The sequence below is a fragment of the Xylocopa sonorina genome, chromosome 7, assembly GCF_050948175.1.
Source record: "Xylocopa sonorina isolate GNS202 chromosome 7, iyXylSono1_principal, whole genome shotgun sequence".
In the NCBI taxonomy this organism is placed as follows: Eukaryota; Metazoa; Arthropoda; class Insecta; order Hymenoptera; family Apidae; genus Xylocopa; species Xylocopa sonorina.
Genome location: NC_135199.1, coordinates 8086332 through 8111355, shown reverse-complemented (window position 1 = coordinate 8111355; position 25024 = coordinate 8086332). Strand labels below are relative to the sequence as shown.

The 25024-nt window shown below is 36.1% G+C and overlaps 6 protein-coding genes across 6 annotated transcripts in view; 2 read left to right on the top strand and 4 right to left on the bottom strand.

Annotated features, from left to right (window-relative positions):
- Nucleotides 1–15826, bottom strand: part of U2af38 (U2 small nuclear riboprotein auxiliary factor 38) — a 94678-nt gene extending 78852 nt beyond the window's left edge. Inside the window, exon 1 of the mRNA XM_076898555.1 lies at nt 15809–15826. The gene's annotated coding sequence lies outside the window, so the exon portion shown is untranslated. The remainder of the gene's footprint in view (nt 1–15808) is intronic.
- Nucleotides 5015–11257, bottom strand: LOC143425130 (uncharacterized). Its single transcript, XM_076897650.1, has 9 exons — nt 11107–11257; nt 9965–10397; nt 9697–9837; nt 8684–9396; nt 8232–8604; nt 7972–8140; nt 7776–7884; nt 7545–7671; nt 5015–5273 (listed from the first exon to the last, which is right to left on the bottom strand). Exons 1-8 carry the CDS (start codon nt 11201–11203, stop codon nt 7595–7597), a joined length of 2112 nt encoding a protein of 703 aa, XP_076753765.1. The 5' UTR covers nt 11204–11257; the 3' UTR covers nt 5015–5273; nt 7545–7594.
- Nucleotides 11808–14006, top strand: LOC143425610 (transmembrane protein 115). The gene is made up of 4 exons (XM_076898551.1): nt 11808–12338; nt 12483–12738; nt 12839–13015; nt 13162–14006. The coding sequence occupies exons 1-4, from the start codon at nt 11888–11890 to the stop codon at nt 13364–13366; spliced, it is 1089 nt and encodes a 362-aa protein (XP_076754666.1). The 5' UTR covers nt 11808–11887; the 3' UTR covers nt 13367–14006.
- A 2-nt stretch (nt 15827–15828) lies between the features above and the next one.
- Hakai (E3 ubiquitin-protein ligase Hakai) lies at nt 15829–18095 on the bottom strand. The gene is made up of 6 exons (XM_076898548.1): nt 18078–18095; nt 17810–17890; nt 17422–17525; nt 16980–17291; nt 16732–16920; nt 15829–16647 (listed from the first exon to the last, which is right to left on the bottom strand). The coding sequence occupies exons 3-6, from the start codon at nt 17521–17523 to the stop codon at nt 15964–15966; spliced, it is 1287 nt and encodes a 428-aa protein (XP_076754663.1). The 5' UTR covers nt 17524–17525; nt 17810–17890; nt 18078–18095; the 3' UTR covers nt 15829–15963.
- Ctl1 (choline transporter-like protein 1) lies at nt 18076–21758 on the top strand. The gene is made up of 13 exons (XM_076898535.1): nt 18076–18221; nt 18300–18527; nt 18658–18803; nt 18898–19289; nt 19384–19473; nt 19556–19695; nt 19772–19958; nt 20033–20164; nt 20243–20387; nt 20461–20601; nt 20685–20844; nt 20952–21173; nt 21246–21758. Exons 2-13 carry the CDS (start codon nt 18414–18416, stop codon nt 21396–21398), a joined length of 2022 nt encoding a protein of 673 aa, XP_076754650.1. The 5' UTR covers nt 18076–18221; nt 18300–18413; the 3' UTR covers nt 21399–21758.
- Nucleotides 21759–22641: 883 nt separating this feature from the next.
- LOC143425611 (ribosome biogenesis protein BRX1 homolog) lies at nt 22642–24592 on the bottom strand. Its single transcript, XM_076898552.1, has 4 exons — nt 24362–24592; nt 23988–24264; nt 23554–23909; nt 22642–23485 (listed from the first exon to the last, which is right to left on the bottom strand). Exons 1-4 carry the CDS (start codon nt 24473–24475, stop codon nt 23207–23209), a joined length of 1026 nt encoding a protein of 341 aa, XP_076754667.1. The 5' UTR covers nt 24476–24592; the 3' UTR covers nt 22642–23206.
- Nucleotides 24593–25024: the final 432 nt, after the last annotated feature.

The following is a 25024-nucleotide window of genomic DNA, read 5'->3' as shown; positions in this document are numbered from 1 at the left end:
AAATCGGCCGCCGCTAATGACGTTGATTCGTTCTACTTCGTCGCCGCCACGCTGCCAGCATTCTTCGAGGTCCTCGCAACGGAGCCCGTTCGATCGACAGCTTGTGTAAACGACTCAACGTGCGCACCTGGTTTACCGACATTTTGCGACAGCTTTTGGTGACGATTTCTGTATCGACCTCGAAATTCATTGCCTGTTCGTAAAGAAATTTGTCCGCGCAGTCAGCGTCAATAGCGACGCAACTACAGAGAAACGTTCCTCGTATCTCCACCCTTCTTCGTTTGATCCATCATCGCAGTAAATTTGTCTTTGGATCGAATAAATTTGCTCGACGCTCGAGTCCTGAAACACTAAATTCATCGTTCGCCGTTCTTTAAATCGTCTCACCCCTGTAGCTCGTGGTGTTGCGGCTTGGTAGAAGATAAATGGCGTAATGGTCGATAAGAAAAAAATAAAAGGAATAATAGGGCGGCTGGTCTCGGTGCGTTAGGAGGATCGGGCAGCGTATCGTGATACCGTGGCGGAGAGGGTGTCCGCCCATCCCACGTTTTCAACCCCTCGCAGAAAGTTCGCGCTTAATATTATTAAATTAAAGGACAATGGCGGCCGGCCCGTGGCACGCGACGTTTAAACGATTTTAATAACATTTCACGGAGATTTTTTAATAATATGATAATAAAGGGAAATGAAAGAAAACGCTCAAGGGATTATTATCATTCTGTCACGGGGGCTCCATCCGTACTTCGTTCTGCCTCCATCTGCCCTGTTCCCCCCCCATTCCTTTTCAGCCGGCACCCAACCTGCCGCCACGATTCTCATCGGGAGATATAGAGGAAACTTCTGTTTCACTTTCGTTTTAATATTCGTCGAAAAAGAATTCAGTATCTTCACCTCGCCGCCGTAATCCGCGCGGCTGTCTTTCAGCCCTTTTTAATTTCTCGCCCGCCACCGCCTCCGTCCTCGATGGCGGTCCTTTTATTGAGAGGCAGAAGTTAATATCGGCCACGCTCGATGTTCGTCGCCGTGTTTCGTGTTTCAATTAAAAGTGTCTGACGCTGATTCTATACGTATCCGCGGTCAAGAACATACCTCGACCGATAATATTTAATATCCCCGCTCTGTTCTCCATCCCGGCAGCCGATAAACCCCTGTCGTCGCTATTTTGTATTCCGAAGATACGGAAAATTACTTAAGCGGAAGAATTCGCTCAATCGAGGCGTGAAACTTTGAAACTTTGATCCTGACGGTGATCCATCTCGAGCACGAAATATCCTTCGTTTCGCCTTCGAATCACCGGTGGCTCAACTTTCACGGTCCTGCCGTACTTTGTTTGGTATAAAGGAGTGATGCCTCGCAGAACGCGGCGAGCATTACGGGTTAAAGAATGGGGATATTTTACGCTCGGTAAAGCACAGTCCATCGGGCAAACCCACCCCTATCCACGCACAATAGACAGGGTGGTTAGGTGCCCTAGGTGTCAACCCTGTCTCGTTTTCGTACGGGTGGTCTCATTTCGATACTCTCCTTTACTTTCGTCGAATAGGACTCGAGCACTCGACAAAGGGTTGCTGCCTTTCGCGAACGTGTAATGCGTTTTGTATCGCGCGATGTATCCTGCATTCCCTTCAGTCCCCTTTTAATTCGTCCTCTGTAAAACAATCACGAATTCGAATTACTTTAATGTCGAAATTGAAACATTAAACTGATCGCTTTTATAGGACAGTTGTTAGATAAAGGTAAGATTACTCGTTAGATTTTCAGTTGCGACGTTAAATTATAGTTTCTACCAGCGTGTTTGCATAATTAACAGATATCGATTTCAATGCAATTCATTAACAATATAAGTCAGTCCGATTTAACCTCAGATTAAATTTAAATTGGTTCAATGAAAGCTGTTCAGCCGGCCAATCAATAATAGAATATCAACTCCAATGCCTCGAGCCGGTTTCACGAGGTACAATTATCGCGTTTCAATCTAGTCGAAGAAACTTACTCGGTTTCTTGCCGGTGGCCATAATTAGGTTGTTTTCCGCGGTGGAAATTTCGGATACTCGGGAGGCGGGAAAAAACGTTGGATGGATGCCCGCGATCATTATCATTAACGCGGCCGACACGAGCCTGTAGAACTCGGCCCAGCGGAGCATAGATAAAGCTGGAAAATATTAATCTCTTGTCGGGGCGAATGTATTTTTCAAAATTTCAACGTGCCGTTCTATAATGCTCCAATAGTTAATGCGGGACCATTAGTCAAACGTCGGGGCTTGTGCACACGAAAAGAGAAATTTCGATTTTAAATCGCTACATTTATCATGCAAGCAGGCGCATATGACACCGTTCTGATTTTATTTTGTTTCTCTTTCTTCCCTCTCCCCGTTCCATCTCGACGTTCCAACCCCTTTTTTTCCTTCCTCTGCTACCCCTCTCTCTTTCTTCCCTCCTGCTCGTTTCTCTCTCTCTCTCTCTCTCTCATTCGGGGACCAATACAACGTATGGACTACTGGTTACGAGTTGTTCCCTGTTTTTTCAAAAACCGATCGGCTAATAACTTGTAACAATATTTTTTCCTAGATCCGTGCGCGTTCGAAAACAGGATAGATGGAAAAGAATTGCACCGTGTAGCCGGTTAATTGATATGCCGGCTTTTAATTGAGTAATAAATACTGCGGAACGGTTGAAACTGTGAAACGACTGTACTTAAATAATTCGATTATTCCTCTTTCGTGCTTCGTGCAATCATTTTTCAATTCCTTCTCGATCCGGTTAACATTATAATTCGATTGTTATTACACCAGGATTATAAATAATGTGAAAATTCAAATCGATAATAACATACGGTTATAGTTGAACAAGTCGAACGCATTTTTAAATTACACGTCTAAGCTATTTTGTGCGAAGTCTATTAAAAGGTAAATCAACAGGACATTGAATGTTCTCCTGCCGGCATTATGTTTTCAGATGGTTCACGAAAAAGCGATCAGTTCCCGCAAATTGGCAGTTAAAGCGTACGCATGATCTCTGGGCCCATAAATGGTCGCGTATATATATTTTCCAAAAGCATCACCTATACCTAATCTAAAACCCATACTTGTCCCATAAAGTACGCTTCCATTCATCGTTCCTCGTAAACATGCTATCAGAAAATAATAAAAACGCCAAGGGAAATCGGTTTGATTCCGCACCGGGAGCCATAACACATCCGGGGCCGCTCGTAAATTTTGGACCGCGCTTTACTCTCCTATTTATTTCTCCTTCGCGAGAAATCGATCAGAGTATAACGCAGGTATCAAAATCGGATCGGTCTTGGGCGGACCTCGTCGTGCGAAGTCTACCAGAGATTTTTATTACCGGGAATTACGCGTTCGAGGATTGCACGAATTTTTAAACGATGCCTTTCGTTGAGTTTTTAATTGCAAAAAGAGATATCGAAAGAAATGTACAAATGGCAGAGAGAAAATACGATTATGGTAACGCATAGTAACGATAAGTAGACTTTTCGTTGTTCGATGAGCATGCGCGCGGCTTTATCTCCGCGATATTTAATTAATTCGACGAACGCCTGTTTAGAAATTACCCGTCGAATACACCTTACGATTGGATTTCTCTCTAAACTGAGATTAACCGTTCCCCTATAAGAGCAACGTGCACCTTTGATCGCTTCTTTGCCACAATTGCCTGTCAGTCCAGGCGCACGCAACCGTGCTCCTGATTAATTAATTACGTCTAACATTGGCAAGTCTGGTATTAAAGTCTGGTACGTATTAATAACATTTCTTGGCACGGGAACGTAGGCGCCATACCCTTGCACCGATTCCAAGTGGGAACAAATGAACGTTTATCGAATAACATCCCGACCGCCGATGACTCGAAAATGAATGTGTTTTGTTAATATTTGCATAGGTATATCACAGTGAACCGGCGCATAGAGCGATAAACAAATGTATAACGGTATGAATATTCATGATCGGTGAGCAATGGACAATCATGAAACATAAGAGCAGCGTGTTTATGCGTCACTCTATACTTTATACATTAAACATTTTGATGAGTGTGTCATATTTCCTGAATTACGATGAACAGCGTTACGTATTCTATTTCAAAGAACTTCTCCTAATTTCTTAAACTCTGCTTTCATACGTGGAACAAAGCTGATGTGGAAAAGAATTCGACAAATCACTCGTATCTTTTCGTTTCTTTCGCGCACGAGATCAACAAAAGGTTACGTCTGAAAAGAAAGTGATAAAGAAACTAAATTACAGCTAATAACAGTAGCTACTGTTTCATAACAAGCGTACGGTGTAGCCTGTCGTGAATATTTGGCCACAGACTTCCACAGGTACAACGTAACCATGCGAGGTATTTGGGGTGGCAAAGGAAGGAAAAAAAGGGGTGACTTCCCCGGGAAGGTCGACGGACGGTAGACTAGGCGTAACCCCCGAAATCATCTTACAAGTATGCACACGAATCGGCGCCAGGGGTTGAGAGAGATGAAAAGAGATGGGAAACGGATAAAACGTGGCTGATTTATTTATCGAATCATAAATTACCGGGGCTACAATACGTGGCAGCATGCAAAAGCGCGTCCGCGTCTCTGCAACGTTGCTTTTCTCTCCGTTCCTCCCAAATGGTGGATCGAAAACGCGGCGAGGGACCGAGAGCGTAAATGTAACGCGTGTTTGCGTTGCGTGCTCGACCGGAAACACGATTTATACGATGCAAATTAAATGTGTACGCTATACACACGCGGCCCGGCTAACTTTCGTCCAGAGCGGAAACCCTTGTCGAGTCTGTCGTTGTTATCGTTAACGTTTTCATTACTTATCCTCTATCTTCGACTTCTGTCTAAAATACCTGTAATTTCGTATGATTTCTCTCTCCGTCGTATGTTGAATTTGAATGTTTTTAATATCTGCCTGATTAAAACGCACGACAAAATTTCTTTAGATCTCCATTGTCCACTCCTTACGAGCACGATGAATACAATGAACTTCGCTGTAATTGTTGTCTTTTGTTAAAACCATTGAACAGAACAAGAAGAGGAGTAACTAAGGTATTCGTTTGAGTGCAAATTGATTGGAAGTGGCGAACATTTCTACGACGGTCTATAGTATTTATGAGCGATTATTGCTAAGAACTTACGTGGTCGAACCCTTTCCAAATCAGCATACTGAATAAACTGCAATCCATTTGAAACGCGTGCGGGGGATTCTCCACGGTCACGTCCACATGTCCACCAATTAGATACGCAGGATTAAATCACTGTTACCGTCCATGCCCTGAAAGCAGTTATTCATTTTTCATATAACAAAGCGTCTTGTTCAGTAACGCGATACGTATGATTTTTATCGAAAAATTATTCGCAAGACGTTTTCCATTTCTTATCATTTTAGATTGAAAAAGGAAAGCGTTTCGTTGCGCGGTTTGCAGAATTATTCGATTTACGTTGGTCGCCCCATCAAGCGAGAAATTGATGTTCGATGTTGGTTAGAGAGACTGGCGAAAGATTGTTTCTACCTGCTTCTTGCCCGTTAAGTAACCAATTTATAACGTGTTACAAGTACAATTCCTTTTAATGTGACTTCGATGAATAACCTTCCCAGTTACCTAGCTGTGTTGTGACAATGTTTAGGGAACATTTTGGGGTGTGACATTTGTGTACGCTCCCCTTTTTAGTCAGTTTTCATTGTACAACGAAAACGTATCGACCATTGACAAATGGGAGATATTAATTTTAACGTACCAGAATTTCACATGACATCCACGTCATGGGATACTACCCTCGATTGTCGCGTTCGTTCTCCTATATTGCTCTCAAAATTCGCTGGATACGTCCAGATAACAATAACTGAACGCGGAATCCAGAATATTTCAGATTTAGAAAAACTTTAAACCAGACAAACTATTATTTTTACAGTCGCTGCTTTAAAAACCATCTGCATCTACTTATTACTAAAAATTCGTATTAAGTATTAAACATTCTTTTCCATTTCTTTGACTTGATTAACTTAATTGATTTAATGAAAAACTGTTTGGAAAATCAAACGTGCCGAGATATTTCTGTGCGTCTCGAACGATTTCACCATAATTGTCATGGTTAATTGTTGGTTATCGTCCGCGGTGTACGGTACATACTTTAAGTTCTCTGAAGAGATAAGACCGCAAAGTGGCGCGGACATATCAGACGGAAATACGTTCGAAAAGGTAGGGTGACATTGGGAATTGAAAAATAGTGCCTTGGGCTGCTGTCGTTCACAGTGATGGTTCCGTGACAGCCAATGTAACGCACGAATTAACGAAATAATTGATTTTCATACCGTTCGGAGTAACCGGCGCGCGCAAAAGACTGAGTGAACCGATCGCCGGACCGAGGAGATATTTTCTCGATTTCCTGACCGCAGGTGCATCCACGTTACTGCATCGTGTATCAAAAAAATTCCAGCCTTAGGCGAATTTTTCTTTACATCGCGAAAATACTCGGCTCTCTTGTCTGCTTAATTCTGTGTACTGCCCTTCCGCGATTCCGCATGGAAACACTTTTGTATTTTGCCATTGCGGACAAGCTAGTTTTCAGCAATTTTCAAAAAAAGGAAAAAAAAAATTGAAACTTCCTTTCGCACAAAATAGTCGATTTTTCTCTACACGCGTTTCATTCCTCGCGACTGGTACACGTATCTCTACATGTCCTTACTTTTATAAATACATGTACATTGGCTTATCGTAGTAGACGAGCCGTGTTCTACTTTCTCGCTAATAATGCGCAAAAGTCAAGTAAATCGGCGTGTCTCGTAACGTTAATAGGTAGAGTGAAAGAGATTATTCGTAGCCGGCTGGATAATATAAGCCAGCGAGCACGGCTGCTATATGGATGGGGGGTAGGTCGAAGGAAGGAAACGAAGGCGGAAAGAGAAAGAGAGGGAAAACGGGGAGAGAACAGATTTATATTTGAAATTAGATTAAGCTCCTGCGCTTGAAAGCTATATAAACGCCCCTCTAGCCAGCAGTGCCGCGTACGTTCCGCGTTCCGCAATCCACTAAGAGGAGAGACTCAATAAACCAACTACTCGCTCTTTCTTCCTTTCACCTTTTTCTCTCTTCCTTTCTCTCTTCCATTCTCTTCCCCCTTTCCTCTCTCTCTTCTCCCTCGTACCTTCGCCTCTCGCTTCATTCCCCGTACTTTTCCAGAACCCAACTATATTTCTTCCATTCTTCCTATCTTTATTTTTACCAATAAAACTACCCGTCGAGTCATCTTATTTCTTTTCCTTTCTCGGCTCACAAAGTGTACGATATTTCTTGTGTGTTCTGTATTCTCCACGGAGGAATAACCATTCGCGTTGTCTTACTTTATTCGTCCGAGTCTCAAGATGCATTCGTATTACTCTTGAAATAGCAACGCGAAACCCCGTGATGTACGCGCCTTTAAGTTTAACGCGATACCGTAGTTCATCGTTTTTAATACATTTTTATTCGTCATCACCTGTTTCGTCATCACTTCTCGTGCGAGCACACTTTCGATCAAATTGTTAAATCATGATTTTATAAGTTACCTATTGATAACGGTTGAGGCAATGAGTTTAATTAACTTCGCGTAATGACTTCACATGGGAGTCTGTAATGCACCTGGTCCCACACCGTATCCGTATCCCTGTGGTCCGAAGTTTCGAACGTAACATTCTATGTAACGAAAATAAAGTGCTAGGTGTAAAATCTGCACAATCTTGTTAAACGACAATACTATTAATAAATAGGCGAGATTGTAAAATTCGAATTACACTAACGTTTGCAATAAATCTCCCCGCAATTTTCCTGGTAGGTTAATGGTTCTAAAGGTTTCCTGCAGCAATAGCAACTGAAGCATATGTTGTGAAAAGGCATGCCGGATACAATCTTGAACGGAATTTGACACTCTGTTCACTGTGGTTCAATATCGTTCGACAGAATGTTATTAATTGTTCAAATAACATTGAAACGTACCTGCATTTCGGCTTGATATACTTTGCGGCCACAGCGCTGGCAATCAAGACCGCCGCCTAAACATTCGCAACCGGACCTCGGTCGGCAACATCCAGAGTCCATGGGGTCTGCTCTATCGGTACTGCAACACCTTCTGGTTCGACTCACTCGACACGCAGGGCTTTTGGGCCTGCAAGCAACCATTGTAACATCTCGTTTTACTTCGTTTTCATTTTTTCTTTTCAACTCGACACAAAAGAACAGTATCAAGGCACTCTTACCGACAGCAACACGAGCTACATCCACCGGTGCCACAGCAATTTCCACATTTTCGACCGCAACAGCAAATTACTTGCGGAGGACATGGTCGTGGTGGAGAACACGGTGAACACGGTCGGCAAGGCGGTACCGTGCAAGATTTTGCGGGTAAACACGTTTGTCCAGGTTTTCCGCAACCACCACGACATCCGCCACCGCAACATCCACCTCCGCCACAACCTTGAGGCTCCGTGGTGCATGGTTGACGACATTTAATAATCGGTTTCTTGCAAATTGGTCGTTCGTTCGCCGGTGGACAGCAGCCACGCCTCTCGGCACACGGTAACGAACAAGTTACGCAGGACGCTGTAACAGTGCGACATGGATCTGGTTCTTCTGTAACATACGAAGCATTTTTTGTCAACAGATTGTTTTTATCAACAATCCTTTATCTGTAAAATTACATAATTCATACTTCTACAGTGACAAGTAGTCTCAGCGACTTTGACTGTTCCACAGGGAAATTTAAGTCGAGGTCCGCACGATCCACCGCATCCTCCTCGCATACGCTCGTTGCTGTCGAACTCGTTCGATGAATTCGCGCCACTTTGATGGCCATACGCGATCGTGTCTTCTTTCAACGATGCGTCGTCCTTCTCGTTCATTATTCTGCACGCGCGCAACTCCGAATTACCTTCGACACAATAATCTTGGCCACGATTTTTCTCGATGTCGTTGCATTTAGTTAACGTCTCCTCCTCGCCGCAGTCTGACATGCTTTTCTCGAAATGCATTCTGCCACTGTCCTTGGTACGATTTATATTAACATTCTCGTATCCGCCGTCGTTTTTACCAACCGAATCGTCCGCTTGCCAAATGTCGTAAGAGTTGTTACATTCCTTTCTACTATCGTTACTGCAACAGGGCCAACGATGAGCATCCTGCATTTTCATAATACAAGTCTGGTTGCCTCCGTGCGTGTCCCCGAAGACGACGTCGTGGAACGAGACTCGTCTTCGGGAAGGCAGGGGATTGCGAGGCGGTGGTACCAGCGGATACGCAAACTTTCGTCTTGACGGAATATTGACGCTATTCCCGCTAAATTCGAACACGGGATCGTGTTTGTTAATTTTATTATTCCAGTCGCTAGATGCCGCTCGAGTTTTGTCTGTGCTGGAAATATCTACGCTTAAAAAATTTTACTTTCACCAATTAACGTCCCACCAAACATTCATTGCGCAAATAGAAATACAATTAATAGCGTAACACAGTAATTGAATAAAAACTTTAACCAGAGAAGAATGTCAAGCTACCGACATCTTACCGACAGACACTGTTTCCGGTCAAAAGTGGCAAATACAAATCGAACGCAAACGCTAGCCTAATATATCCAAATAGTTTTGCGCCTACGGCTAAACATTTCTTCAGAAATTGTTTAGAACAATCTGGAAGAACGGGGATACGGAAAATTCAGAATATTTAATATACCTTAATTGAGCCTCTGTAATGTTGACTTCATTATTACTAAACGAAGTCGTTGGCTCAAACTGATCGGCCTCTTGTTGCTGCGCTTCAAACTGACAATCTTTCGCGGCAGTGTTACTCTTCCTGGTCTCCAGTGGCAATGTACTATTTTAATACGAGCATTGTTAACAAAACATTTCCGATATTCTAACGAAAACTTTGATGTTCGTTCGTGAGATGTTAATACAGAATTGCAAGGAAAGCAAATACAATATCGAGAATAAATTTGAACCTGCGAAACGTAGAATGTTGCCGATTGTACCATGTAGTCACTGCGGTTGGACTTGGTGGAGGATCACAGATCGTTGTTATCGAATTGACGATACCTAGATTTTCACATTCGTTTTCTAACGATTGTTTTTGTCTTTCCTCGAGATAATTGTTCGTCTCCTCTGCTTCGCTACCACCACCGCGAAGTCTGCACTTGCCAGATTGGTAATGCCGATTATTATTTAACGACGCGTTATCAATCGAAGTTTCTCCGTCACGGCAGTAACAATTCAACGACTGTTTGGCCGGAAATGCTACGGCTGCAGGCAAGCGTGGTGTCGTTTTGATCGCATGATTTGCAGATGACAAAGAGAAACGAACGTAACAATTCTTGCAAAACAATTCACCAAGATGTGTCACCACGTTACAACTATTCAGCAATTTCCTACAGTTACCTATCAAGTTGATTTGACGTTAGAATTAGAATAGCTTTTAAAATCGAATAATGAAAGGAAACATTACAGGAGGAAATCTACGCCGACAACACAACTTCGTCATAGTAAGACCACTGTGATGTTTACTTGCGTCGCGTGACTTACTGTGACGAAGTTGCGTTGTCGACATGCATATTTCGATAGTTTTATTGTAATTTATCCTATATTTCCCACTTTAGAGGTAAGAGATAGAAAGATATATAAGAAAAGTATAGGAAAGAGTGAGACAATTATTACCTACCCTACTCAAGAACTTCTGGCGCCATTTCTGTGAAAAGTGCTCAAACTGGTCGCACATAATTGTCGACATCGATGTAAACTAGTGAAGAACTACCAGCGCCATCTCTGCGGAGAATACTGAAACTAATACCTGACCAGTTTCAACGTTTCTCCGAGAGATGGCGCTAGTAGTCTTCAGCAGTTTACTTCGCTGTCGATAACGATGTGCGACCAGTTTGAGCACTTTTCACAGAGATGGCGCCACGGGTTCCAGAGTAGGGTCAGTATCATCTGTCTCACTCTTTCTTATAGCTTTCTTATATATCTTTCTCTCTCTCTTACCTCTAAAGCGGGAAATACAGGATAAATTACAATATTTGTTACGCGATTTGCTGTGTCGCCTGGTTAATTAACATAGATTAATATTTGAATAAAAATTTGCGATACTAACGGCAGGAGAAACAAAATGTGTGCCAGACTTTTCCAAGAGCTAATTTCTCCTCCGCGAAGTAAACCTCGCGATTACAACGCGGACAAACTCCAGGCATTTATTAAGCGACGTTACTTAGTTCGTATATCATTTGAAAACATGTGCAGCAGTAATTTCTGTTCCACTTGACTCGAACAATTTACACGATAGGTAATATTTTTTGAATCAGCCTCGTTTCATTACCCGTATCACATATGCTTCAGCATTTCTAAGTGTACATGGTAAAATCACGTAGAACACAATAAATTTCTCACATTCAATCACTGCCAAACTTTATAGTTTATAAACTTGTTAGGTGAAGAAAATGAAACAATTTGTACAGAGTCTCCAAAAAAATGTAAAAACGTCGAACATTGATGATCGATGAAAGGAAAACAAAACACAGATATGTACGCGTACGATGGAACAACATTTAGATGATTTTTGATGATATATTCAAGTAGTAAATCTAAGTGAAAACAATAGAAAATATGTATTATCGTTATCTTAAAGCTATTCGATGCATCACGTTAAAATTGGAAAGGGTGAACGATTATCTCTATCAATAAAAATTATAGAAATATGTATGCATCTCTCTTAATTCTTTTTATATTTGGCAAACAGAGAGAAATCGTAATTCGCACTACATTGGTAAACATGGGAAGAAGGAAGTGAATGTGTACAGAAACACTTGCAGCGAACGTCAAGTTGTGGCGCAAGTGGCTCTCTGATTTAAAGAGGTTAAGAGAGCTGCTTGGTAGAAATGGCAGCAATAAAGGGCCTGGGTAGAAATATCCCCTATCTGAGGCAACAGTTCGCTGCCCTTTTAGGAAACACAAGCACCAGTGTGAAATTTATATGCATCGTAGTCTTATTTTCTTATTGCCTTTCCTTCTCTACGGAGGCGATACGTCTTCTGAGCGTGACACCAGGTTACCTACTGCCTCCCGTGTTTTGGATCTGGACAGCATTTACGTTTTGTTTCCTCGAGATACATTTCTGGGAAGTATGCGTGGATATCGTGACGGTAGGACTGTGCGGCAAACTGATCGAACCATTGTGGGGAGCTATGGAAATGATGACTTTCTTCGCTATCGTTAATTTCGGCGTCGCTGTATTGTCGGCCTTATTTTACTTGTTTCTTTACATGTGCACCAATGATCCGGATCTGTTGTTCGATATACACATCCATGGATTAACCGGATACATTGCAGGTATGCTATTTCTGTCTACACGAGATAGGTTTTGTTATCTACATAGAATGAGTACAACAGTTTCTTTAATTAAAAACAGGTGTCTTACCTCCAACTATTGCACAGCGACTACTCGATGCAAATATTATTTGACTTTGTTCGTAGGTGTCGCAGTAGCTGTAAAACAAATAATGCCAGATCATATTTTAGTAAAAACTCCAATTGGAAAAATTACAAATAGAAATATACCATTAATGGTATGGATTATGGGAGTAATATTATGGCTTTTCGGATTGTTGGAAGGTACTCATCCAACTATGTTCCTTAGTGGTTTATTAATTTCATGGATATACCTTAGATTCTATCAAAAACATAATAATGGCACTCGTGGTGATATGGCAGATAACTTTACATTTGCAAGGTATAACATAATCATATGTATATATATATACATGTACACATATACAGGCAAACCAAATAGGAAATTGTTTATCTCATAACACAAATAAACATGTTTATAGTTTCTTTCCAAATGTTTTACAACCACCAATAGCAGTTGTAAGTAACACAGTACATGGATTTTTTGTACGAGTTGGAATTTGTAAAAAAGTAGTCAGAAGATTTGATATGTCCAATGCTCCCCCTGGTCTTGTTATAAACTTGCCTGGCATTGATCCACACGACAGTGAAAGAAGGAGGTTTGTTTCTCTTTTATACTTGTACATAATGAAATGTTATACATATATACTACAGTAAAATTAGAAACATTCCATTTTATCCACAGTTGAAACATTAATTTTTATACAAATAATATCAATGTATTACAAGCAATGATAATTTTCAGGCAAATAGCATTAAAAGCTTTAAGTGAAAGATTAAGCAAGGATCATGCAAAGCCATGGCAACAGGAAAGAGCTAAGAAACATTCACCAGTACCTCCTGCAGTTTCAATTCCAATACCTGATACCGCTACACCCAAACCACTCGCATCACCTCTCATTCCTCAAGTTAGTGTCAACATACACAGTCACACCTCTACAAACACGTGATCACAACAGATAGACTGATTTCATATACATGTATAATAGAAATGTTAAGGAACTTCTAAAGAAAATGTTGGTAATGCGATAACCATATTGACATAAAAATATTTAAAAAGGCATGTAACTTTTAATTACATATAAACAAAATATGACTCTAAAGCTATCTTAAAAATCTATCAAAAACAGAAAAGCGCGGAAAAGTATTTGTAGAATTTCTATAATCTTTAATTAATCGCTCACATATTCATATATATATATCGCAAGTCACGTTTAATTTATAAATGCTTTTTGATAAATCCAAAGAACAAAATATAATACTCAAGCTGTGCCTTGGCATTCATAGCTTTTAATCAGTTCGTGTATCCATCCTCGAGTCAGTTTTTAAACATATAAACATCGAGTTTATTTGTTCTTTGGTATTATCAAAATAACATTTTGTGAAACGATTTTATTCATATTACCAATGGTGCAACACATAGTCTTTAGGAGATCCTTGAATCAAAACAAAAAATATAGAGAAACTGATTTTTCTAATTTGTGATGCTATTTTCGGAGAAAATCATGTTCTTTGTTATCAAGAACTATAAAACTCTATTTATGTAATTAAGTCAATGAATGAAAAATAATTAAAGTTTTTTTAATGAAAGTGTTGGAGGTTTTGGAATGCTGCATAAGTATATTGTTCCGTCTTGAATACTGTTCAATGGTAACTGGAAAATAAAAAATACATTATTAATAAGGACGAATAGAAGCAGACTGGCTTCCAGTGCAATGTTGTAAAATAATTTTACTAGAAGTGGATTTAAATTTGAGAAAGATTATTACTTTGTTAACATGTTTCAGGAAATATTTTATACTGTCAAGATCGCAATTAAACATTCTGTATAGTGTAAAATGTAAGTATATAATACATATATATCGAAATCAGAGAATAATTGTAAAAGACAAACATTTTCAGCCTATTTTAAATTCATGTGTGACAAAAATTTTAAGACAGGTATACTTTACTTTTGTTACAATAACCATTTTACACAAGCAATTAAGAAAGAATTCAATGAATTCTTTCTCTATTAATTTCAGTAATAGGTATATTTATATCTGTACCTAAGTACATGATGTAGATTTTTTAGAAAGTTGAATAAAATTGTAAAACATAGTTAATACGTACATATTACTTATATGCATAAATGTAAGCTATTTGTTATGTCCATTGTGCATCTTAATTTATTTTGCTAATTTTGCCTAACGTAGCACAAAAGTAGTTGATATCGTCTTATTGTTAGCTGCGTCTTAGGTACAGGTATTTGAAGCATTATTCATTTAATTAATGTAATGTCATATTCATTGTATATCTAACTTACATTGTATTCATGAGCAACATTCTTTTCTTATCCAAAACAGTGATACAATCAACTGCTGTGCCACAAACACATGCTGCAATTTTTTTTTTTTTTTTTTGCCATCCATTAATATTTTTAAACGATTGTTATATTAATTATTATAGTTTAAATGTAATTGTTTTATGAAAAAAAATATATATATATAAAATAAGATGGTGAATGGAAAGTAGTTCATATAAATGTATAGCAATGTGGATAATATTTGATATATCGATAGATTGTAAATATAAAAGAGAGTGATGTAAAATGTGAAGGGAACAAGACATTATAATGACGAAAATTATAGATAGATATATAAACATATGCGTAATTATGAAATAAGATTACAAACTATTTTTGTGTATAATTCGAAATTGTCCCTTGAGAACGTGTTATTCATATTTTGGCCTTCCACTTGAAGAATACTTATGAAAAGGATTTTAGGTACTTTTATTATAAGGTTTTTAGTGTGTCAATTAATATTTATTATATTATATACGAGAAACTAGTACGTTTAAAAGCGAAAGGCCAAAATTGTGTGTATGAATAAATGTGTGAATACTTGTTAATTTCACTAAATACGTTATAAGAATCTAATGTAATAATTACACATTATATATATGAACATGTTATATATAATGAGTTTTGTACATATGTTAAAAAATCGTTACAATCTGTATAATATTAAATTCTACTAAAAAAATACATATTCCCTATTTTCCTACACACACACATATATATATACCATATATACAGGATAAAATTATAAAAATTAGTATTGAATATGCAATACATGGTAGACATACTTATTTGAAATATTAACATGCTATTACTTAATTTATAATAGTCTTACTTTGTTAATTGTATATAAATAATAAGCATAAAACATTTTCATATTACATAAAAAAATTATTTCATTCTTCATTACAAATCCTTTCTTATTCAAATTACAAATCAAAGAATAGGAAATGAATAAATCTACTCGTAGAATTAAAACAATTTTTATTGCTATAGCGCTGTATAATGGTGAACATGAAACGTTGCGATCGTAGTTTTCGAAGAGTATAAAATATTTCAAAATTAATATTTCCTAATAGTGGCAGCTTATTTTCAAGAAAAATGTTATTTACAACATATCTTTTAATTGTCACACACATCGCTCCCACGATAACTTCATCAAAATATATAGCGTACAATCCTTTGCAATGACTGTACATATTCCCTTTACCTATAAAATTGTTGCTGATGCTGTGACCATTGAGTCTGTGGTGGTGGAGCTTGTTGTTGCGGGGGTGGTGGACCATATGATGGATCTTGTATGTAACCTGTCGGGGATGGCCTTATTGAAGTTGGCGTTGAAGATACATATTGTTGTTGTTGCGGTGGTGGTGGTGGTACGTAAGATACTTGAGCAGGATGCTGTGGTTGTGAGTAGTATTGTTGTGTTTGAGAAACAGGTGGTGGTACATTATATCCTCCGTAATTAACTTGCGGTGGTGGAGGATAATAATGATGACTTTGTTGCGTATGTATATCGTGCGTCGTTATTGCTGTATCCTGAATGGGTACAGTTATAAGATTCGTTCTTAACGGAGCGTTATTTGGTGGTGGAGGGGCAGAATTTTGACTATAGTTTTGCATCGATATTAATGCCTGCGGCCTATGTTGTTGTCTATGTTCCACTGGACCTTGACTGACCATCGAATTCACTCTAGGATCATTTCCCATTATTGGTTGGACCATATGAGATTGTACCGATTTCATGCGAGTATTTTGCATAGGAACTGACGAAACTTTCGTTAACTGAGACTCTATCTCCGATTTAGAATGCACATATTGAGGAGGGTCAACTTGCATTCCCTGTACTTGTTGCGGTGGAGCTGATATATGTCGATGATTTATATGAGCCTATGTATAAATTGTATAATGTATTCGCATAAAACAATAGCGATTTTTGTCAAATTAAAACTACCTGTAATCAAGTGAAATTACCTGCAAATCTCTTTGACTAAGATATGTTCGCCTACAACCTGCATTTCCATATCTAGTTCCACCATGTGTACACATAAATACAGTACCCAAGCCAGTTTGTTCTACTCTAGAAACTTTTTCCATACAACGAGGGCAAACTTTGTCTTCCCTCTTAGCACAAGACAAGCAGAACACATGTTTGCAAGGTATCTGAAATAACAATATTTCTAGAGACATGCTAACGCAAAGATTATATAAGGATTCCTCACCATTCGTCCATAAATAAGGATTGGTTTCAAACATTTGTCACAACAATGTATCATAGGATTCAACACTTTCTCTCCAATGAGATTCACTCTGTGGTCCCATCTTAGACGAAGCATTGGTTCAGGAGGTCCTCTATTAATGGTTGTAAATGTTGGAGCTTCCAATTGTGATATATCAGCTTCCAAATCAAACTGTTGCTCCAAAGGCGGTTGTTGCGCCGGCGGAGCTTCATGTTCTTCTAGCTCTGTTCCACCTCCTTCGGTCGGAGGTTCTTCTACTTGTTGTGGAGTATCTTCTTCATCGCTTTCGATAACCTGAAATATATGTATATGAATACAACTGTACACAGTAATTAGTTTACAAAAAAAATAAGAAGTTAAATAAGCTATCTTACGGAGTTTAAGGTTAGCAAATATTTCTTGTAATATCGCAGAAAAAATGTACCTTTACTTGTTTCTTAGATCTACCTCTAGCTCGTCCTCGCGTTCTGCCACGGGCTCTACCACGAGTTCTGCCTCTCATCCTTTTACCACCATCTTCCTCCATCGCTAAAATTAATGTACATTATCTCTGAATGCAAAATGCATATTTTGCACCTGTCGAACATATTTAACATTTTGAAATACAGAATGAAAGGAAAAACAAGATAATTAAAATGTATACATTAGCTGTATGTAAAGTAATATGTCACAAATTATTTAGAGAAATTAGTCGAGTAATTTATCGTACACGGTTAGAGTTAAACTTAATTGGCGCAACATATTATCGCTACAAATCTCATTCGAGTTCGATTACAATTTAAATTTAAATGTTAGATTAAAACATTACTTACCGAACAACGATATAGGTTATATTTCTAATTCTGAATAGTACAATTTGTCGTTAACGGTCATATTTCTAACAGACTCGTTTGCTGAAACGAACAGTACACGGGAAACAAAATGCCTACAACTGAATAATAATTACAGAGCGATTATCTATTTATTATTAGACGATTTAATGTTCCACACTAAATCTGGCCACTTCACACACATGAATGGAGATAAACTGTTGCTACAACCTTCATTGTAGTAATCCATGTGACGTACTACTTCTGTTACCTTGGAAACGAATTTACACCACGCAAACCGCAAGGCCGTACATTGAAACCAAGTCTCCCACATTTTTTAACCGCGACATACATACTGCGGTTGACATTAAACGGACGATTCAATATGATAATCTTACGCCTTCTTCGAAACGATGTAAACTCGATTAAAAACAAAGAAAAAAATGTGCTGAAAAAATTTGTTACGCGTTGTACAGTTTATTCCTTATTGCAGACTACTTCAAGGTGATTCAACGGAGGGAGTAGCTCCGAAATCGAAGACAGCCGAAGTGTTTTTAATACAGTATTCGAGTGCCTTATTTTATATTAGTAATTAAGGTTTTAGAAAATGTCTTGTTGCTCGGGAGACGATGACGACAAGCAACGGCCTGATCCGACGCGTGTGCGAGGATGCACAGATATTTTCTGGCTTTGTTGTTTTATAGTATTTTGGTTTCTCATGGTACATTTGTATTTCTCATTAAACGTTTCATCTTAAAATTACACACAATATTAACTAGTTCCAAATAATTAGAACGCTTACTTATATAATGAGATGTATATATTCCCCTTTTAACGTTATAACATTACAGATCTTGATAGCGGCTTTTGCTCTTGTTTATGGTAATCCTGTACGGCTCATAAATGGATACGATAGTTTTGGAAATACTTGTGGTATGAAAAATAATCCAAAATTCGGTAGTATGGAGCTGTCCGGACAAGATACCAGCGACAAACCGTTAGTATTGACATTAAAATTAGTCTTGTCGCAACTACATATATATTTAGTTTCAAGGAATATACTGTGAATGTTTATTAACTTGATTTTATAGGTATTTATTCTTTCTGGACATAAGCAATGTCACCCAATCTTTGAAGATTTGCGTTAAAAAGTGTCCAGATAGAACTATGAATACGATGAATGATATATGTAAATTTTATGAGGAGACAGGATCTCAACTTTGTCATGACAAACCAGGAAATGATTTCAGTGCCTGCAGTAATGGAAATAGAAAAAATAAAACTGGCTCCTGTCCTCAACCGCCAGTGTACAACAGTATACCAGTTCTTAACCGATGCATTCCTAAACCAATTAAAGAACTAGGGGAGACTATAATTGCTAATTTATATGGACTAATTAATTCTTGGGATGTTATCGAACAAATTTTAGGAGATTTGTACAAAACATGGAGACAGATTTTATCTCTGTCATTTTTAGCTTTTGGTATGATTTATCTATATTATTACTATTTTAACATGTTACAAAAATATATACAATTCTGTTTGAAAAAAATTAAATGATATTTTTTATTTTTTAGTCTTGTCACTCTTCATGATCGCCATATTTCACTTATTAGCAAGTGTTGTCACATGGATTGTGATGATTCTTGTCAGTATAGCAACCATAGGTAAAATAATTTTAAGGAAAATATTAAAAAATACAATTGTAAATTATAATCGGATAGACTAGTTTCATATTGAATTTTACAGCTGGGAGTATATTATTGTGGTGGACATACATAGATATTAAAAGCACTTTAGATAAGACAGATCCAAATCAGCTTTTAGAGGAATCTGTTAGAAATGAAAGAGCATTCCTAGCTTTCTCTATTATTGCAACAGTGATCACTGTAAGTGATCAATAAACCATTAGTTTTATATTATTTATAAAAAAAATTTTGTCTTAGAAATTTTCATTTATTCCAGATTATTTTATTACTTCTTTTAAGTATATTACGTAAGCGCATTGCATTTATGACAGCGCTATTCAAAGAGAGCGCTAAATGTTTAGCAGAATTGCCAGGGCTATTTTTTCAACCGTTATTAACGTTTACCGCGTTAATATTATTCTTCGTATTTTGGGTGATTGTAGTGCTTTGTCTTGCAACAGCCAGTAAGTATTTTTCTTAATTTTTTCCACCCATTATTAAAATAGAAGTGATATTTATAAAGGAATGCGAATTGTAGATTATCCTGGAACTAAATCTGTACAGATGTATAAGAATCATATATTTGATCCTTTAAATTTGAGTTCAGTCGGGGAGAAGAGTGCGATAATTGAAGAGAAGAAATTAGATTTTTCCCTTGACTCCTTTAAAAGTAAGTGAATGCAAATGTGTTCAATATTTTCTTTTTATTGTAAATTTAGCACTTGTTACTACTTTTGAAGTGTTTTAGCTTTCACACTTGTGGAATATGTGGATCCAACTTGGGTGAAGTACATGTGGTGGGTATATATTATAGGATTAATATGGACGGCTGAATTTATTATTTCTTGTCAAGATATGGTGATATCAGGAGCTGTAGCGCATTGGTATTTTAGGTAATAATGCAGTAATAGAATTTTTACACACAGATCTGTATGATATTCAAAGTTTAATCAATATTTGTTTTAGAGGTAAAGATGCTAGTGCATCTCCAGTATGCTCTGCAATGGGAAATTTAGTATGCTACCATATGGGTTCTGTTGCTTGTGGCTCATTTTTAATAACACTTTTTAAATTACCTCGTTTAATTCTGACATATCTTCATGCTAAGTATGTTTTATACTAATATAGATGCGAACATATGGATTTAAATCTTGTCTAATATAATTAAAATGTGCCATGTAATTTCACAGATTCGAGAGAAGTAAAGAAACATCTCCATGTGCACAGTGTGGTTTAAAGTGTTGCATATGCTGTTTTTATTGTTTAGAAAAATTCATTCGGTATATGAACCATAATGCATACACTGTTGTTGCCATTGAGGGAACACATTTTTGCAATGCTGCTAGAATAGTATGTTATAATTTAAAAATTATCTCATTTTTAGCTGTTATATACTATAGTAATAGAGGCTTACAAAAAATAAAAAGCTAAATAATACATGTTTTTAATAATTTTAGGCTTTTACAGCACTTGTTACTAATGCTTTACAAATAGCAGTGATTAATGGAGTGGGAGATTTTATTCTATTTCTTGGTAAATGCTTTGTCACAGCTGCTACTGGCAGCATTGGATTATTATTTATGAAGCAGGATCCCAGATTACATTTTTATGCAGCACCCATTTTTGTTACCTGCGTTTTTGCATTCTTCATTGCTCATTGTATTATTTCTCTTTACGAGGTATGCCATATACGTTTTATGCAAATATGATATACATGCATCAGCTATTTGTCATTTTATACTTTATTTCAGACTGTGATAGACACTTTGTTTCTTTGCATCTGCGAAGATAAGAATTTAAATGGCGAGAATGGAAAGTGGCGTCAATCAGCATTAGCTCAAATTGAGTCCAATAGTAATATAAATGGTCAGCAATCACATGAATTAGTACCAATGAATACATAAGTATGATCTTAAAGCTCTGATTTTCCTTCCAACGTTCGTACACTTTTGTACACGCTTTCATGCATTTTATTACAATAGCATTTAATATTTATAAATATCAAGGCTCTAATTTTTAACAATTTTAATGCAACTTAGACCATCCATAAAATTAGTCATTATATACAAATATATGTATATATGACCACAAATACCTCACACTAAAATTACATAATTATATTTAGGTAACAATTTATGTTTATCATTGAACAAACTTATCTTTAGACGTCTAAAATCTACTGCCATATATTCGTATAAAAATATTTTTGATCTGCAACAGAATTTCTAATCACTTTTTAATCAGTTTAGTATAATTTTTAAAAATGTACAAAAGTATTATTAATCAATATTTCTAAAACACATAACTAAACAATTTTTAAAGAGTTTTAAATTATTATAAATGAATGTTATGCTTTTAAAATTCAAAATTATTACAATACTTTTTTTTCTTTTTTATATTTAAGACATTAAGCTAGAAAAAGATCAGAATTATATTATACTTTATTGGTTACATAATCTTGCGCAATTTTTTAATGAACTCTTATAAAATTAATATTTTTATAATAGTACTTAATGTTATGTATAAAAGACAAATTTTAATCATATTTTGTTTTAATCCTTAGATGCATATATTTTTATAAAAAAAGAATTTCAGCAAAAGAAGTACTTTTTATTAATTTGTCTATGAGAAAAACTACATATTTTAATCTTTTTATTATCTTAATCAGTATTGGAAGAAAGTAACGTAAATATATAATTTTCTATACAATGCAGTAAATAACAAAAAAAATTGAGATATTTAGGAATGAATGTTAAAGATCCACAAATAGTATTACTCGACGCAAAACAGTGTAGCCGAAAGTATGCGAGTAGAACTATTGTGAAATCATTTTTATTAGGAAGGGTGGCTATTATGTTGTTAGTTTTAATCAATTTTATATATTTAATGTCAGTTCTAATTTTATATGCTACAAATAAGTAGATAAAAATGTTTCTATGTTTTGTATTAAGATTTTTTCTAATATTAAGTGAAGGGAAGATTATAGCAAAGTATAGTTGCAGTAGAAATCTTAGTAATTTTAAATTTTAGAACTCAAATCATGAATCAATTTAAAATTATGCTTGAAACTTAATATTTCCAGCAATTGCATAATAGTTTATATTTGATGGTAACTCTTGCATTAAAATATGCGGAATGTATAAGATATCCTATGAAACGTGCTTTAATGTAACTAAATCAAGTACAAATACGTGCCAGCGTAATTTATAATGCTGCAAAGAACTGAGAATAGCTTTACATGTCGTTGTGAAGTAACATATATTACAATAATGAATTTACTCGTGGTTTTAGCTTGTATAACATATATTATAATGTATTATTATTGTCCATGTACATTATAATGTATGATATTATTTTTATTACTAAGAATATATTTGTTACTCTCTTTTATTCTTATATTTGGCAAACATTTCAATTAAGTGCAATAACTTTTTTCCTCAAATTAAGTATACTCAAAATATTCGTACATATCTTCAATATTATTTAATCCTATAAAAACGATTTAAAAGTAAATCATATTACACTTGCAGCTTTTTTTCACAAAAAAATGTATGCACAATATAGAGATTATACAATATAGATTGCTATTCTTTTAGGTATTGTTCTTATAAAACATGTATATTATATTGTATATTCATAAACAATAAAAATGTACCATTTATGAAAGTTTATGAAAATTTTATTAACACTGTCATATAACAGATTTAATTTATTAATTTTTTAATTTCTTTTTAGCATTAACCTTCTTTATCCTTTTTCCTAACGACTTTTTTTTAATACCTTTTGTTACTTTCTTCTTTTTACTCTCATTTACCATTTTTATTTCTTCTTCTCGTAATTCTAATGCTTTTTCTAGTGGATCACCTTTAAATATCTCATCTGTGGGATTCAATGCATACGACTCTTTTGGCTTACTAACTTCTTGTGCCATTTTCTGCTCAACCTTACTTATATACTTTCCAGCAGCTTTTTTCATTAAAGATTGTCGGAACTAGAATTTTTAAAAATTGCAGTTATATTAAATATAGTATTTTTAATAAATGTTTATGTAATTTATACCTTAGCAGGTGAAATATAAGTTGGATTATCCCATAGTACTTCACCACCAAAACTATCGGCAAATATTTTAATTGGATTTAATACAAATCTTGGTCCTATCTCAGCTAAGCCACCATCTTCTGTCAATATTTGGAAATTTCTAAACCATATCCTATTATCTAATACAGTGAATGTATATACATGATCAAAAAATGGTTGACTCTTAGGATGATGATTAGGAACTCCAAAGATTTGAACAAACAATTCTTTTAGCAGACTATAATGAGGTTTTGTGTTAAAATTCTCATCGAATGATAACAAAGGCCTAGAACCCCTTAAACAATTCCCCGTCATTTTTAATTCTCCCATCGTGTAAACTATAACATAAAAATTATGAATTTCTTTGTATTATCAATATTATGGTGTGGTAACTTATAAAAATCATAAATACATACTATTTTCAACAAGAAATTTTGCACAAGGTCCTACAGGCACATTAGAAAACCACAGATACAAGTCCCTTTTCTTTCTACCTTCAAATAACACTGTTTTGTTACAATGTTTCATTTCACACATTTCATTAACAACTTGTAAATTTTTAGTACGTTCCATTTTTGATTCAGGACGATGATGTGGCATAAGAGTTTTTAAGTCACGCATAAAGTGACGATGTCTATAACTGATTCCTCTAGTAGAGAACACCAGTACTCGTTGTTTATTAATCCATTTCACCTAAATTACAAAATAGGAACACGATGTAAGATTTATTGTTAACTGTATTACCACGTTTAAGTCTAATTTTTGTAAGAAATAAAGCATATTCTTGGACCTTCTTTGGTGGTGGTTCATCTGACAATCTTTTTGCCGGTAGAATTTCCACTGCTGATACATTTTCCTTGTCAGCATCTTCATTTCGTTTACGTTTCAATTCTTTCTTTTTCATAATTAATTTAATAAAGTTGTAATATTGAATGTAAATATTATACCACAATCGAGGTTAACTTCGCATACACAGAATATAACACGTGCTTCTTATCATGGAAGAATGTTCGAAACAATCCAGTGCAGTAAAAAATTAAGTTGCTCGTGGAGACATCTTATGAGACGTATAAGCATTAAATCTGTTTACCACCATTAATACTTTTATTTTTTATCCATGAACTGATATGAATCTATTTATATTCTCATAAAATAACAATTTTAGTTCCTTAATTTTAAATCTCTAATACTTTGTATTATATCTTATTGCATATACATATGCGAGACGATTTAACTATGTTCTGTCTGTACACGTATCTTTTATTTTAGATAGCTATATGGGCTGTGCTAGAAATCATGGTACAATCAGTCGGTGATAATATCGCATAATAAAATAGGTCGAATAAAAAAGATAAGGAAGGTGAAAAGATAACGTCATTACGTTCGAGGTTGTACTTGTGTTAACATATATTAGAAGCTCACCATCGCTTCATGGCTTTAATCAATTTTACAT

Coding starts and splice junctions, on each gene's coding strand:
- LOC143425130 (XM_076897650.1), bottom strand. CDS start 11,203: ATGCCTGGAGTTTGTCCGCGTTGTAATCGCGAGGTTTACTTCGCGGAG. Junction 9,397..9,696: donor ATTACAGAGGCTCAATTAAG/GTATATTAAATA, acceptor AAATTTTTTAAG/CGTAGATATTTCCAGCACAG. Junction 7,885..7,971: donor TATATCAAGCCGAAATGCAG/GTACGTTTCAAT, acceptor ATTCCGTTCAAG/ATTGTATCCGGCATGCCTTT.
- LOC143425610 (XM_076898551.1), top strand. CDS start 11,888: ATGGCAGCAATAAAGGGCCTGGGTAGAAATATCCCCTATCTGAGGCAA. Junction 12,739..12,838: donor GATAACTTTACATTTGCAAG/GTATAACATAAT, acceptor ACATGTTTATAG/TTTCTTTCCAAATGTTTTAC. Junction 13,016..13,161: donor CACGACAGTGAAAGAAGGAG/GTTTGTTTCTCT, acceptor GATAATTTTCAG/GCAAATAGCATTAAAAGCTT.
- Hakai (XM_076898548.1), bottom strand. CDS start 17,523: ATGGAGGAAGATGGTGGTAAAAGGATGAGAGGCAGAACTCGTGGTAGA. Junction 16,921..16,979: donor TCCTTATTTATGGACGAATG/GTGAGGAATCCT, acceptor TTGTTATTTCAG/ATACCTTGCAAACATGTGTT. Junction 16,648..16,731: donor TTAGTCAAAGAGATTTGCAG/GTAATTTCACTT, acceptor ATTTATACATAG/GCTCATATAAATCATCGACA.
- Ctl1 (XM_076898535.1), top strand. CDS start 18,414: ATGTCTTGTTGCTCGGGAGACGATGACGACAAGCAACGGCCTGATCCG. Junction 19,696..19,771: donor TTATTGCAACAGTGATCACT/GTAAGTGATCAA, acceptor CATTTATTCCAG/ATTATTTTATTACTTCTTTT. Junction 21,174..21,245: donor GTATTATTTCTCTTTACGAG/GTATGCCATATA, acceptor ACTTTATTTCAG/ACTGTGATAGACACTTTGTT.
- LOC143425611 (XM_076898552.1), bottom strand. CDS start 24,475: ATGAAAAAGAAAGAATTGAAACGTAAACGAAATGAAGATGCTGACAAG. Junction 24,265..24,361: donor ATGAACCACCACCAAAGAAG/GTCCAAGAATAT, acceptor TTTGTAATTTAG/GTGAAATGGATTAATAAACA. Junction 23,486..23,553: donor CTTATATTTCACCTGCTAAG/GTATAAATTACA, acceptor TAAAAATTCTAG/TTCCGACAATCTTTAATGAA.